This window comes from Parus major, chromosome 3 (genome assembly GCF_001522545.3).
Source record: "Parus major isolate Abel chromosome 3, Parus_major1.1, whole genome shotgun sequence".
NCBI lineage: Eukaryota > Metazoa > Chordata > Aves > Passeriformes > Paridae > Parus > Parus major.
This window is the reverse complement of record NC_031770.1, coordinates 36382382-36395593: the sequence shown is the minus strand read 5'-3', so window position 1 is coordinate 36395593 and position 13212 is coordinate 36382382. Positions and strand designations below refer to the sequence as shown.

Here is a 13212-nt window from a genome sequence, read left to right as displayed (position 1 = left end):
CTGTTTGTACACTGACAGACACCAGATGCACATTACAGACTTGCCGTGTCAACCAGCACAGGTTTGTGAACCACTGTCTTATCCAAACATCAGCAGGTATAGCCCAGGCGGTGCTTTTACAAGTGTATAGATATATATGTACAGGTATAGCATTCTTCGCTTGTAGACAGCACTACAAGATGAAAATGACATTACTATAAGAGCACCTTGCCAATAACACATCAGTCTACTCACAGTAGCAGAGATCTCCTGGCACAGTGAGAGGTCATGATGTTAACCTAACACAAGCATCTGAATAGCCGGGTAAATGAGTCCTCTCTGTTTCACCTGTATCGTATTCAGTGACTGACTGGAGCATTAACACACACAAGCAGCATCCCTAAATGTGACACTCATTCTTTACTATAAGACTATGTTGCATTGAGGTGTGGGGAGTAAATGCACAGCTCTCCAGATGAGAGAAAAACCAGAGAGGCTGTCAGCTCCATCTGCTCTGGACTACTATACAGTAACAGGAGAGTGCTGTAAATATCACCACACTACCTGGCAATTTTAGCAGCTACTGGTGATTTTTATAGCAGATGATCTGAATGCTTCAGCTGTCCCAAACCCTCCCTCAGTACTCTCTTGCCAGGGAAAATAAGCATATCCCTGTAAATAACACATCACACATAGAAAACTTTACTTTCAACAGCTCACCAGAAATACAGAAAGCATTCTCTGAGCTTAGAGGTGTTATCAGTAAGGTGCTGAGGAAGGAAAATATCTGTGACATTCCTGAGAAAACAGAGCAATCTGGCTAAGGGATTGTGGAACAGCAGAGATAAGAGCAAGAGCTCAGTGGCCACACTGCTCTCTAATCATAGTTTTCTTGAAAGAAGCAGGAGAGTGCATTTTTTGCAAGTCACTCTCTCTCTCCCTCCTTGTTTAATAATCTTTTCTCACATGCCTGAAAGCAATCTTTGTGTGTCAGAGTTGCAAGGTTGCCTTTACAGCACCAAGCTAATCGTACTGCACACTGTATTGCCTGCTCTTTTCCCCCACAAGTCATCCAAAGGTTTCTAGACTACACCTTCCTGAAGAGGCCCTGAGAATAAGTTTTATGCCCTCTCTGCTCAGGAAAGCTTCCCTTCAAAGAAAATTCTGTGAAAGCTGCAAACTCTCAAAACAGTAAGTAGGGGTAGTGTGAGGTTGAAACACTGAGCAGCACACAAGTGAAGCTGATTTCAGATTTCATGGTTGTGATGTCTTATTTATTCCCGAATGAAAACAAACAAAACTGTCCAAAACCAAACAAACAAATACCCCCAAAATACCCACAACCCCAACCAAACAAGTAATTTCCTTGTCTTAATAAGATATCAAAGAAGTTCTCCGATGTCAACAAAAGACAACCTTTCTCCGTTGAGCTAATCACTCTCAGAGCTTTTCCATTCAGCCACACTGTATTTTAGCATTCTCCTTTTTTTCACATTCTGCATCCTGCTTACTCATCTCTCCTAATCTCTTCAGGTTCAAAACCAGGAACTTTATCACTTCAGCTGAAAGATGGACAACTTTCAGATGCCACTGATTCCTTTTTGGTCCAGACAGCATTGCCTACACTCATCTGGGGAAACAAACAAAAAGGATATTAAAAAAGGAACTCCAGGAAAATAACAATGCACCCTAACTGATCTGAAATCACTTTGCCTGTTCTGCATAAGTGCATTTAAATAGCATCACAACAAGAATTTAAGTAGACATTCCTCCTTTTCCTGCTTCCTTTTGGCTATTTCCCCTGTTCCTGAATATTGCTGCCTACGCCATTTACTGCTATGTATTTGACTGACTTAAGACATGCAGCACACAGAGTATAGGCTGGTGGCTATATTGCTTACAAAGTTTCTTGCACATTATAATAAATCATACACCTGGCAATTATAAAAAAAACAGAGCATTCAAAATTGAAAAAAAACCCATGACATTAATTTAATCCACCTCCACAGGCCATGCAGGCCAGATTTCATTCACCATTATGCAGAGTTTTTTAATGCTCTAGACTGATAAATCCCCAGTGAGGAAGCACTATCTGGCAAAGGGAGACTGACTGCACCCCCCCTACTGTGATGCATTTGTTTTGTAACAGATTACTTAATACCAATCCCGAGACTCAGGGAATCAGTGTAGGCTGTGTGCCCATTCCACTTCTCAGCTATAAGTAAATATTGAGCTGAAACAGAAGCCAGCCTAGACAAGCTTTAAATTCAGAATTATCAACCTTGTAATTATAGATGTAAAATCTCTGAAAGCAATTGTCTGTTTGGATGTGTTTTCTGTGCTCCCAGCCAAGGACTCTGCTATCAGCTGAACCATCCTCAAATTCCATGACAACACAGCCAAGGAAGGTTTGATTACTTGGCTCAGTCCACAATTTTTCATGAACAGGCTGCTTTGCCTGGACCTGAAGGCACAAGATAGATATTGTGCCCTGTTTTCCAGGGAAAAAAAATAATGCCAAGGTCAGAAGACAGAGGAGTATCTTCCACTGCATCTCCTCCTGAGAATGCAAATTCTTGTCATAGAAACACAAACTGTTGTTACTCATAGCCTAGCCACTCAGCATTAGATGGTTGTCTCATGTCTTTGGATCTAGTCTTGACTCAGACAAGAATGTAAATAATTATAATTACGGTATTACATTTTTCTCTTTTACCGGTCTGCTTCTTAACCTAATGGTCCAACCTGAGTTAACTTAAATTCTGACTTCTGCTTACTTGCTTATACAAAGCTACTCCTAACTTTTCTTATTCTGTTCTTTCTGAATGCCATTTGCTTCCCTCCCTTTCTTATTAGGTGCCTAATAGGCATTCAGAGACACCTCATTACCCCAACATTGCCCTCAGCACCCAATTAGCTAAAACCTCTCCAAGCAGCAGCTAATTGCAAGTTCAACTATGAACCTTGGAATTCCAAAGAGGAGTTTAGGAGCTGAACTTTTAGCAAAACAGACTGACTGGCACCTCTGTCATCCAGTGAGAGTCTAGTTGGAGGTATGTTACAAAAACCTCTGCAAAGCAGGTACAGACCTTGTCTGACTTTTTCCCATCCCTGAGACAAACTGTAGTGCTTCCTCTTCCAAAGATGTGAAATCTTTCAATTTGCTCTGTACCACTGGGTCCAGATTTCAGTTCTGATTTTAGGAATAATTTAACTGGATCCCACTCTGGATGCTCAGTCACTTAAAAAAATTAACTTAGTAAGGCATGTGGTTAAAATATGATACTACATCTAGCTGAAAATTAGTTTATAAATTGCAATTAAAAATTGCAATTTTATGGCAATGCTCAGTAAGATGACAAGGTGCTAGAAAATGCTAATGAGCCCTGGTGAGTCTCCAAGAAATGGAATTCTTTTTCATAGGAACTTTTAACATCACAACACACAGGGTGTTCGTTTTCTTTTTACCATTCCTCCCATGAGCAGTTTTCCTCCTGTTGTGCAGATAAGACACTTTAATGAACTTTCTTTTCAGTTTTATTATCTGTATTCTTTCACCTTCCAAATGCCACTAAAAATCTTTGATCAGAAACCACCAGAACACCTCCTGTAGGTCTCCTTTGGTTATACGGCAAAAAAAGTTAGGGAAAACTTATTTTCTGGCATTTTGCAAGGTTTTTAGATATCAGACACATAACTATTATAGAAAACTATATTTAAAAATGTTTTGTGGCTTTTCACTTGTCTGCTTTAAAAACAAACCATAGTTAAAAGCTGATGTAACAAAACCAACAGCATGGAAGAGATGGCCAAAACCAAACAAGTACCAAACAAGTAATTTTTCTCACTTTTTATTACACACGAGCTATTTCTATTTACTTCAGTTGGTGAAACTGAATGCTTGATGCAGACACCTGACACTAAGGCATGAAAACACGTTCCTCTTTTGAATAAAAAACCAGAACACATTTGGGTAACACTACATTTCTCACAGCAATAAACGACTTTATTTATGCGATCTACCACAAAAAAAAAAAAAAAAAACTAAAGGGGAAATTTCAACATACACCTCAGTTTTGTGGTTATCTCAAAGTGTTCTGCTTCTTTGGGTGTCACTGAGCCTGCTTCTTAGGGTAGCTAATCAGAACAGGTTGAGCATCCATTGGTCCTACCAGGAGCAGATCTGCAGTCTGCTGCACATCCTCCAAGATGAAATTCTTGTCCCAGGAATTCTTATAGTTGAATTAAGGTCATTGATAAACACTGCAAGCCTTAAGATAGGAAGATGTGAAGAGGTAAGTGGTAACAGCAAATAAGTCTCTATATAGCTCATGCTTATTTTGATGACTGAGTGCATTTGCTGAGCATGGGTAATGATGCACTCACTCAGAAAATCTTAAAGGGGGTCAGTTTTAATACACCTGTACTAAATCACTCCCAGCAGAAATATCTCATCAGATGACCGTCCTGCTGCTACTTATAAATAGTACGCTCCAAAATGATGTGCATGTTCAAGCAAATACATTCCCAAACACACAAGCAAAATTTCACTCAAAAATCGACTGGCTCTCCAAATACAAGCCCTCACATGTCATCCAGCTAACAGCAAAACACAAATCAAGATACAAAAGATTGTGGATTGTGGAAATGAAGCTGAAGAGTTTCACGAGAACCTTCATTTCTCTGCTTTCACTTCTTTTGACCGCTGACCCATCTTAGTTGAAAACGCTCTTCCTCTCCGGAGGCAGCCGCAGTACGAGCAATGTTCCAGCGCGGCACCACAGCCGGAGCTGTCACAGCCGCTGTCCGCACCCAGCAGCGCTCAGGTAGGAGAGGGAGGAGGCGGGAAGCCATTTCCTACCCTCCCATCCCTGCTCCCGGCAGCCAAGAGCACGGAAACTGGCTCAGGAGCTTTCTGAGCTGGAGGCTCAGCCTCAGCACCACTGACCCACCCGGCAAGGATCGCTTTCGAACACGCTTCTGCTTGAAGACAACACCCGTACCGACCGGCTCCACAGCACATTGCGTGTAGCGGGGGGAAAGAACCAAAAATCTTAACAACAAAACACCAAAGCTGAGCGTGCCCCAGTCACGGCCGCGCGGGCACAAGAAAGCGGCGCCGCACAGCCGAGCGCAGCTCCGCTCCGCGCTCCCGCCCCGTAAAGCGTGACGGGACGCCGGCGGCCGCCATTTTGTGCGGGCGTCCCCAGGCACCGCCCCCCCGCCCGGGCTCCCCCCTCCCCTCCCCCGCCCGGCTCGGGAGCGCGCAGGGCGGCGGGGAGCGCGCACGCCGGGGGCGGGGGGGGGGAGGGGCGGTCCGGAGGAGCCGCGGGACCCCCGGGCCGCCGGCGCCATCATGTACCGCTCCAACAGCGGCCGCTCCGGCCCCTCGTCCTCGTCCTCCTCCCACCGGCCGAAGGAGGGCGGCTCGTCGGCGTCCCGCGCCTCCCGCTTTAGCACATCGGGGCCGGGGCCAGGCCACGGCCGGCCTCCCCCGCCGATGCCCGCCGCCGCTTGCGCCTCCGCCTCGCCGCCGCGCTCCGCTTCGCCCCGTCCGCCGCCGCTTCGCCGCCACCGCTCCCCATCGGGCCACCGCGGGTCCTGCCGCCGGTCCCCGTCACCGCACCGCAGCCGGAGGTTGCCATCGCCGCCGGGAGGAGCGGGGCTCGGCGGGCCCCGGGGCCGCCGGGGCAGCGAGCACGGAGACGGCGGCAGCAGCCGGGTAAATACCGCCGTGCACCGAGCGGGATCGGTGCGGGTCCTGCCCCCTCGCCCGAGGGGCTGTCAGAGCCCCAAACTTGGCGCGGCGAGGTCCTTGCAAAATTACACCGGCCCCGGGCTCTCCGTGTGCGGAGGCAGAGCGGCAATTTCCCCCCTATTCCTTAGAAAGCCAAGTAGGAAAAAAAAAGATTACCGATTTCCATTTTAAGTGATGATTTCCCACTAGTTTCCATTGTATTTTTATTTGTCTTACTGGCTAGAGCCATTTTAGAGAAGATTCAGAGATGATGTTGTCTTTTCGCTAAGGCAGAGGATGTAAGTAGTCGTTTTCCTCCATTTAACACATTGGGTTGTGTTAGTGCATAAATATAGTTTAATTGATGGGAATATAACTTTTTAGATAGCATGTTGATTGAGTACTTCGTCTGAATTCTTCCTGCTGTCACGGAGGGCATACAAAGAGGACTGGTACTGATTTATATCTTTGAGAGGTGTTCTGTGATAGGCACTGCTTTGTAGTCGGGGCTGTGCACAGAGTGTTCCAGTCTTCTCGCTTTTTCTTGGCAAAGTCTGATTTGGGCATGTGAAGCTCTGTTTTGGCATCTGTAGTGGATGGCATCTTGGATGCAGACACCTTCGTAATAAATCAAAGTGTGAGGACTTTTTTTTTTTTTTTTTTTTTTGAGTGAGTGAGTGAGTGGGATTCGCTCACTTAGGTTTTCTCTTGTTACTCCTCGGTGCAGTGACTTTTTTTTTGTCTGGTGACTGAGCTGTGGTGTGTAATAGTTCATTGTGCATTTGTATTACCGTGAAAGAAGAGATCTTCATACTGGGATATTCTAGGCAATGGTTGCATGGTCACTCAATCCAGCACAGACACAGTTGTCAAGAACGGTATACTCGCCTTTTCCTCTTGCTTTGCAGTATATTCTGCACTCTCCCGTGTGCTCAGGGGTGGATTTGTGAGTTGCAGGGTGGGCTAATGTGAGGAAACAATGTAGCTGAAAATCAGTCCAACAAAAGTGGTTTGTCTGCTGATTCATTGCCTGATGGGACTCCCAAGAGAGAATGGGGATTGTTCTTTCTCATGGTGATACAGGATTTATTTGCTGCAGCAATAGAAGAGGTCACAGGTGATTGTAGTGGCATTAAAATTCAGGTATTGGTGTTATTTCTTATTGAAAGGTGAGCTGTCCTGGAGATGCAGGAAGATAATGTTGTCTTTAACAGTTAAGCCAAGCCAGGCTAAGAAACTTGCCTCTGGCCATTAGTTTTCACATGGTATTTCACCCTTATCTCCATCCTCTTTAGTTTCCTGTATGGTACCCTTGCAAATTGCATTACTAGTAACATCCATGATGAAAATAAGTAGCTTTTAAAAAGGAAATGTTTTTCTATCTGATTCATGTCAGTTTGTGTTGTGACTTGATGGACATGTTCACAACTGATGGGTGGCAACCTGGGATACAGGACAAAACTTTGTTAAACTGACTTCACCATCACTCAGTCTCCTATTTCACTGTAGCCATGATAGGCTGTGAGCCTGTGTTGGCTCTAACAAAACTTTCAATGCTGACTGTGTTGGTGGTTCAGACTTGGAGAAATTTGATCTAGGAGTTTTGACTGGAAGCCTCCCACTCCCTCTTGAATGGGGGGGGGGGGGAAGGCCACTAAAAACATCCACTTTACACAAGCATTATTTTTGACAAACACTGCTCTTCCAGTGTTATTTTACACCCTCCTGGCTCAAGTTAAATCACTCATCTCAGCAAATTGTTACAGATTAATGATATCTTTCTTGCCTATTTGAACTTCAGAGAAGGATTGAAAAACTATTAATCCTAGAAATTGGTGTTAGCAGGTTAGCTAATGCTGTACTGATGAGCCAAATGGATTTTTTGTTTATTTACAGGATTACTGCATTTAAGGAAAGCCCTTCTGTAGGAAGCAATTGTCACAATAAGAGATCTTGAGACAATTAAATAGAGCTCTTCAACCTATATTGTGCTGATTCTTGCGTTTGCTAAACTCCCAGTGTAAGTAATTCTTAGAGTGTAACATCCACATTTTTTCCGTGGAAGCTTTTGTCCTCCAACAGGTGTTTGACTGACAACTGAAGATACTGCTTCTTCAAAAGTGATGTTACAAAGAATAAAATGCATATTTTGGTTTGTTTCACTTTTTAAAATTAGTGTTTATGAAAGCAGCATTAATTAGAGAAGGATTAAAGATGGGATTATGCTGTCATTTTCCAAGGAGTGGAACTAAATGTGATGGAAACACTGCAGACAGCAGATATATTGGTTTATCATGACTGGTTAGGGTAAAGTTTTAATAAAATTTTTGAAGTTTTATGACTTAAGTGTCTCTCTCTTCAGAAGCTTGTGAATACAAAGTGTGGAGATGTGGAGAGTTACAAAAATATATTAGTAAGTGGGATTTTGGAGCTGTCACTGAAAGGACATGAATTCAGAAGCCTGAGGAAGAGGAATTTAAGTCGCAACAAGGAAAGAGGACTTGAAAGAGTGGAATAGGTGCATAAGGGTGGGAGATGTAGTATGTAGAATTGAAGACACTGATGGGGTAAGGGCATGGGCTTGAAATGTGGAAAATATTTGAGTACCACTTCCAGATTATTGTCCCTATCCTACATATGAATTGGAGTATGAAAGCTGCAGCCTTAAAGATTTCTTACTAGATTTTCTTGATTCTGGGAGTTGGTTTGGTTTTTTGTTGTTGTTGTGATTTTTTTAAAATTATTTGTGAGATGGAGTACATGCATTTCCAGGTTACAGCATTGTTGCTCATTTTGCTCATCCCAGTGCATGACTGGGATGCTGGCAGTGGAGCCATGTATTGGATGTTGTAAATAGTGTTGGTGTGAGTTTCTTAATAGCTGAGGAAAACTTTGTGGTGATTGGAAGAATGTGGAGTGACAGCAAAGATTTGGGGCAAGTACTGGGAAATGTCATGGAGGAGAGGAAAGGTCAAGGCTTTACAGTGAGAGATTTTGGCAGACTTTTATTTGTTCTTGCAAGGCTGACACCTGCTGCTTTTATTTATCCATGCTGACCTGCGTGCTTGTTCTTTTTAAAGGTTTTGTTTTAGCTTCTTTGCTTTCTTGTAAGAAAATTGGCTGAGATTAGAGGACTGGAGCATGTGGGGTCAACAGAGAATGGAGAAATGACAAGCAGGTATGCAACCTGTTCAGTAATATGGCATTGGTAACTGTGGTTTAGGTGACAGAACAGGAAGGGAGAAAAATGCAGTGCAGTGCACACATAGGTATGACTAGTGGTGGTGTTCAGTGCTCCAGATACAAAAAACTTTTAAAACTGGAATTTCTCCGATTAAAAAAACCAAAAGCCAAAACTAAAAAGAATCATGAAGTTAAAATATTTACTGCCATGACTGCTGTGTCTGGGTAATTTGTATAAATCATTGCTTATGACTATAAGCAATCCAAACATCCCAAACATTCTTAATGTCAACTGTTTCTTTCCTTTGCCCAGAGTTTGTTCTGGGATGTAATCATCACTTTTCTGTCTTCAGTGGAGGTGGTTGTCATCTGTATGCCCACAGTCTTGATGACAGGAAGATGGCCTTGAAGATAGTAATTTCTTGAGGCAGCCCTAATCCAGTGTTATAATGGGCACAAGTGAGCGTTCAGAATGTTTTTGTATGCAACACGTGCACCTTGAATATGTTGTTTCTCAGCCAGGTTATTGCAGAATCATATTGTGCTGGACAAGACAGTTGGTCTTAAAAAGTAATTATAGTGTGTTCTGATAAATGCTGGGATTCAACTTAATGGGACAAAACAGCAATCACTAATATGCTACCTTAGAATAAAGCTATATGCACAATGGATTCTAGTACAGATTTGTACTAGAAGTGAATTTTGTTAGGTACACCTGTAAAGGAATTCTTTAGCTTTTGTTGGAGATTATGCATTGTTTTTTTGGTCTCTTGGAGGATTGAGCTGAACCTGCTGCATGTTCTCAGGGTGGACGTGGGTAATTCAGTGCACCTGCTGCTTGCTACTGCAGTTCTCAGCAGTAAAAGCAGTGTGCAGTGCATGACTGGTTTGGCAGAACTGAAGCTGGTTCACTGCTTTGTGCCAAGCAGAATCTGTATTGTATTGATTTAAAAGAGCAAATCACGTATCTCCATCTTTAGGCAGTCTATCTGTTTTTTATGGAACTCCCCTTAATTCTGATTGTTCCTGTATTCCAGAGCTATATTTTAGAATAATGTGAGGCATAACTAGTTAAGCATAACTTAGCAGTGATTGTCTTTTGTGTACTGTGTTTGTGTATAAAGAAAGGTCTGTAAGGTCAGAGGTAGTGAGGTCAGGTCTTCTCTGCCATAGATTTTTTAGAGGCAACTTTATTTATTTTACTCTGGTTTATCTCTACCAGTAATAAATAATGGTAATGGGAATCTCAGACAAGGATAGAAGGTGTTTCTAGTGGTATTGGTGTTTTTAGTATTATGTTGTGCTTATCTGCTGAAAGCAGCATGAGGTGAGGAAAACTGCTAAAAACATCACTGCTTGGAAAATCTTTGTTTACACTGGTTTATACTTTGGTTCATGTTGTTACTAAAGTTGTAAAGGGCCAGAAATCCAGACACTTTATTAAGAAATTCCTGGCACTGTTTTTTATGCAATGTTTATTTAGCTGCTTCTTCTCTACAAAGAAAGGAGAACAGCAGCAAATTTGGGACTTTGTGGCTTTCTCTTTGGTTTTACATCTTCCAAAATGGTGGTTTATGAAATGTATTTTTGAGTTGAAAGTTTAAATATAGAGCATGTTATTAGCACCTGGGATGAGAAGTTAAATGCAGTCAATACCTTCCCCTTTCTTTAGTAACTAAATAGAACTGAAGTATTTGGAACAGTTATTCTTCTAGTTTGATTTTTTAATTGGTCCATCCCCCCAAGTTGAATTTATTAAGCACAGCAGAATCACTTTCCTTTCTGTAGCTGAGATTAAAATCCCGTGATTGATGGGCTTGCACTCTTTCTTCAATTTACAGAGGCGTTCGCCGAGTCTCCGCTCTGAGTCTTCACTGGAGCACAGTTTGCGGATTACTGTTGGTAATGACCGGTATTGCATTGGCACACCGGAGCGAAGGAGGCTGCCTGATAGACTGGGCTCACCAATTGATAACCTGAGTGACAGGTATGCTCCTCCACAGGTGGGGATTCACGTGGGTGAAACAGCGTGGGAATGCCTCTACTGGATGAGACCAAACATCTTGTTAGCCCACTGAATGCCTAGGGAATGAGGGTCAGCATGGAGTGATGCTTCCCGGGAATATTACTCCAGCCTCTAGCAAGTTGTGGTGCAGGGAATTTCTGATCAAAAGTCTCTGCCTATGTAACTCTAAACAGATAGTTCTTCTCTAATTTTTGTCAACTGCTTCTAAACCCCATGTAAACTAAGCGTGCACATCATATATTGCAGGAGGGAGTGTAATGTCAATCCCTCTGGTGCTTCCTTCCCTTTAAGGGTGGGATGTCACATGAAGACACTTCATTTGACATTTCACTGCTTCAGCCACCTTCTGTTTTTTATGAACCTACCTAGTCCTTACTAAAAGAAAGGTTGTTTAGTGTAAGGATAGTGTAAAGCTTCTACTTCCTTATTTATTGGGAGGAATGGTCTACTTTCCTGATGTTTGAAACTAGTCTAGAGGAAAACTCTAGAGCAGCTTGAAGGAGATTACTATTTTGACTTTAGAAACCTTGCAGAAGAGAACATAATTAGACAGTCTCATACATTATAAAGGAAGTGTTAGAATTCTTAGGATCCCTTGACTGAAATTGGAGAGAATTCTTTTGTGTTAAAAATTCTGCTGTGAACAGTTAAGTATAAATATTAGTAGATACAATTTGGAACTCTGCCTTCAGTAGGAGAACCGGTATAATCTGGCAAAAGAAAGAAAATCAGAAAACTCTGCAAATAATTCTCTTTGTCTTGAATTGCAAAATTAAAGATGACATAGCTTGTGCCCTGGAGCATAGAGTTGTGCTTTCAGGTCAGGGATAAGCATCCAGCACAGAAAAAAAACATTACCACTTCCATTTTTGATGCAAATATCATCAACTGTTAAAAAAGAAGAGATGAGAGAGAGGGAAGTGAGCAGAATTAATGAATTTCCCGTCTTTCTCAGGTGCAGTTAAGTTTCAGCAGGTGTAGAAAACCAAATGAGAGTTCGGGTTTTGGTACTGTCACTTTTATGCCTTTACTTCAGTTCTCCTGGTGTCAGTGTTTGACTTGTAAATCCCCTGTGTAGTCTGCAATCTTCTGAATGAAATGAGTGTGTATGCTTAGGGGAGAGTACAGTGGTTGGAAGGAAAAGGAAGTTGTATGTCGGGAACTGGCACTTCTCTTGCAAGTTAAGGAACATTTGGGGGCAGGGGATGGTGGTATTTGTCCCATTGCATCATGTTCTCAGGTGAGATTTTAGATTTAGCGTGTTCTGTAGTGCTGATGCATGGTTAGAAGTAACATCAGGTTAAACATGGAGTTTATTTAATGTAAGACTGAGAAATCACAAAAGTTGACTTCTCTATTACAGAACCCATTGATGTGAAAAAGAATGGTAAGGATAGACTCTAGAGAAGGTTTAAAAGTGACAGATGAGTTAGAATGAGAAGAAGATAAAGTGAGACAATGTAGACTTTAATCTTTAAGTGACTTCCTTGTATTTGTAGTGTAAGTATGCAAGAACTTCATGTTGTTACATTTACTTATTTTTTTTTTATTTTTTTTTTATCTAATCTGTGCCGGCTTTACTTTTCTGAGAGATGCCCATTGTCCAGAAGCTTAAAGTATGTGACAACCAAGTCACCTGTTAGCTTTTCCTAAATCATCTAGGTACTACTTCTGAATTCTAAGTTTCTTCACTGCTAGCCATTTTATTTGTTTTCAAAAGACAGTTGGTATTTGGTCAAGGACATTGTTTATCAAGTATTTTTCATTGCACTTTTTTTCCCCTATTTGAGAGACTGTCCTGGTACCGGGACACTGACATTGTATCTGTCCCTGGGCTGTAAAATGGTCCTTATTGTTGCTGCTCATATCACATTTTTATTTGGCATATGGTACATTCTCATTCTAATTAAAAAACAAAGGCAAAAGAAAAAAGTGTTTCCTGAAGATGTCTCTTCAAATTTTGAAGTAATTGGAGCAAATAATTCTGAATTTAGTTATTCTCAGCTATTTTTGCTAACTACTCTACTTTGATATTACAAAAAATCACTTTGACACATTGTTCTCTGTAATTTGTAGGGCCTTGGGATAGTAGAGAGGTTCATTAGTCTATAAAGGAAATAAAATACCAAAGGAGAGAAATCAGGGAGGCTTTTAGAGTCTCCTGCAGTGGATTTTCAGGATGCCTGAGGAGACTTTCTTAGGTTGCATGTTCACATGCAGGTCCTAAAATGTCTGTAAGAACTTGCCCCAAATTTCTAGGGCAACTGGTCTCCTGGACATGCCTAAA

General features: G+C 42.1%; 1 protein-coding gene across 4 annotated transcripts in view; it reads left to right on the top strand.

Annotated features, from left to right (window-relative positions):
- Window positions 1-5305: 5305 nt before the first annotated feature.
- Window positions 5306-13212, top strand: part of ZNF318 (zinc finger protein 318) — a 32067-nt gene continuing 24160 nt past the window's right edge. For 3 of the 4 annotated variants that reach the window (XR_001520588.2, XR_004496325.1, XR_001520587.1), the window contains exons 1-2: window positions 5336-5701; window positions 10741-10886. Coding sequence is in view for 1 of the 4 variants with exons in the window: in XM_015622576.3 (XP_015478062.1) it covers window positions 5336-5701; window positions 10741-10886 (512 nt within the window). In the remaining 3 variants the exon portion in view is untranslated. Of the gene's footprint in view, window positions 5702-10740; window positions 10887-13212 lie in introns of all 4 variants that reach the window. The other variant, XM_015622576.3, reaches the window with a different exon arrangement.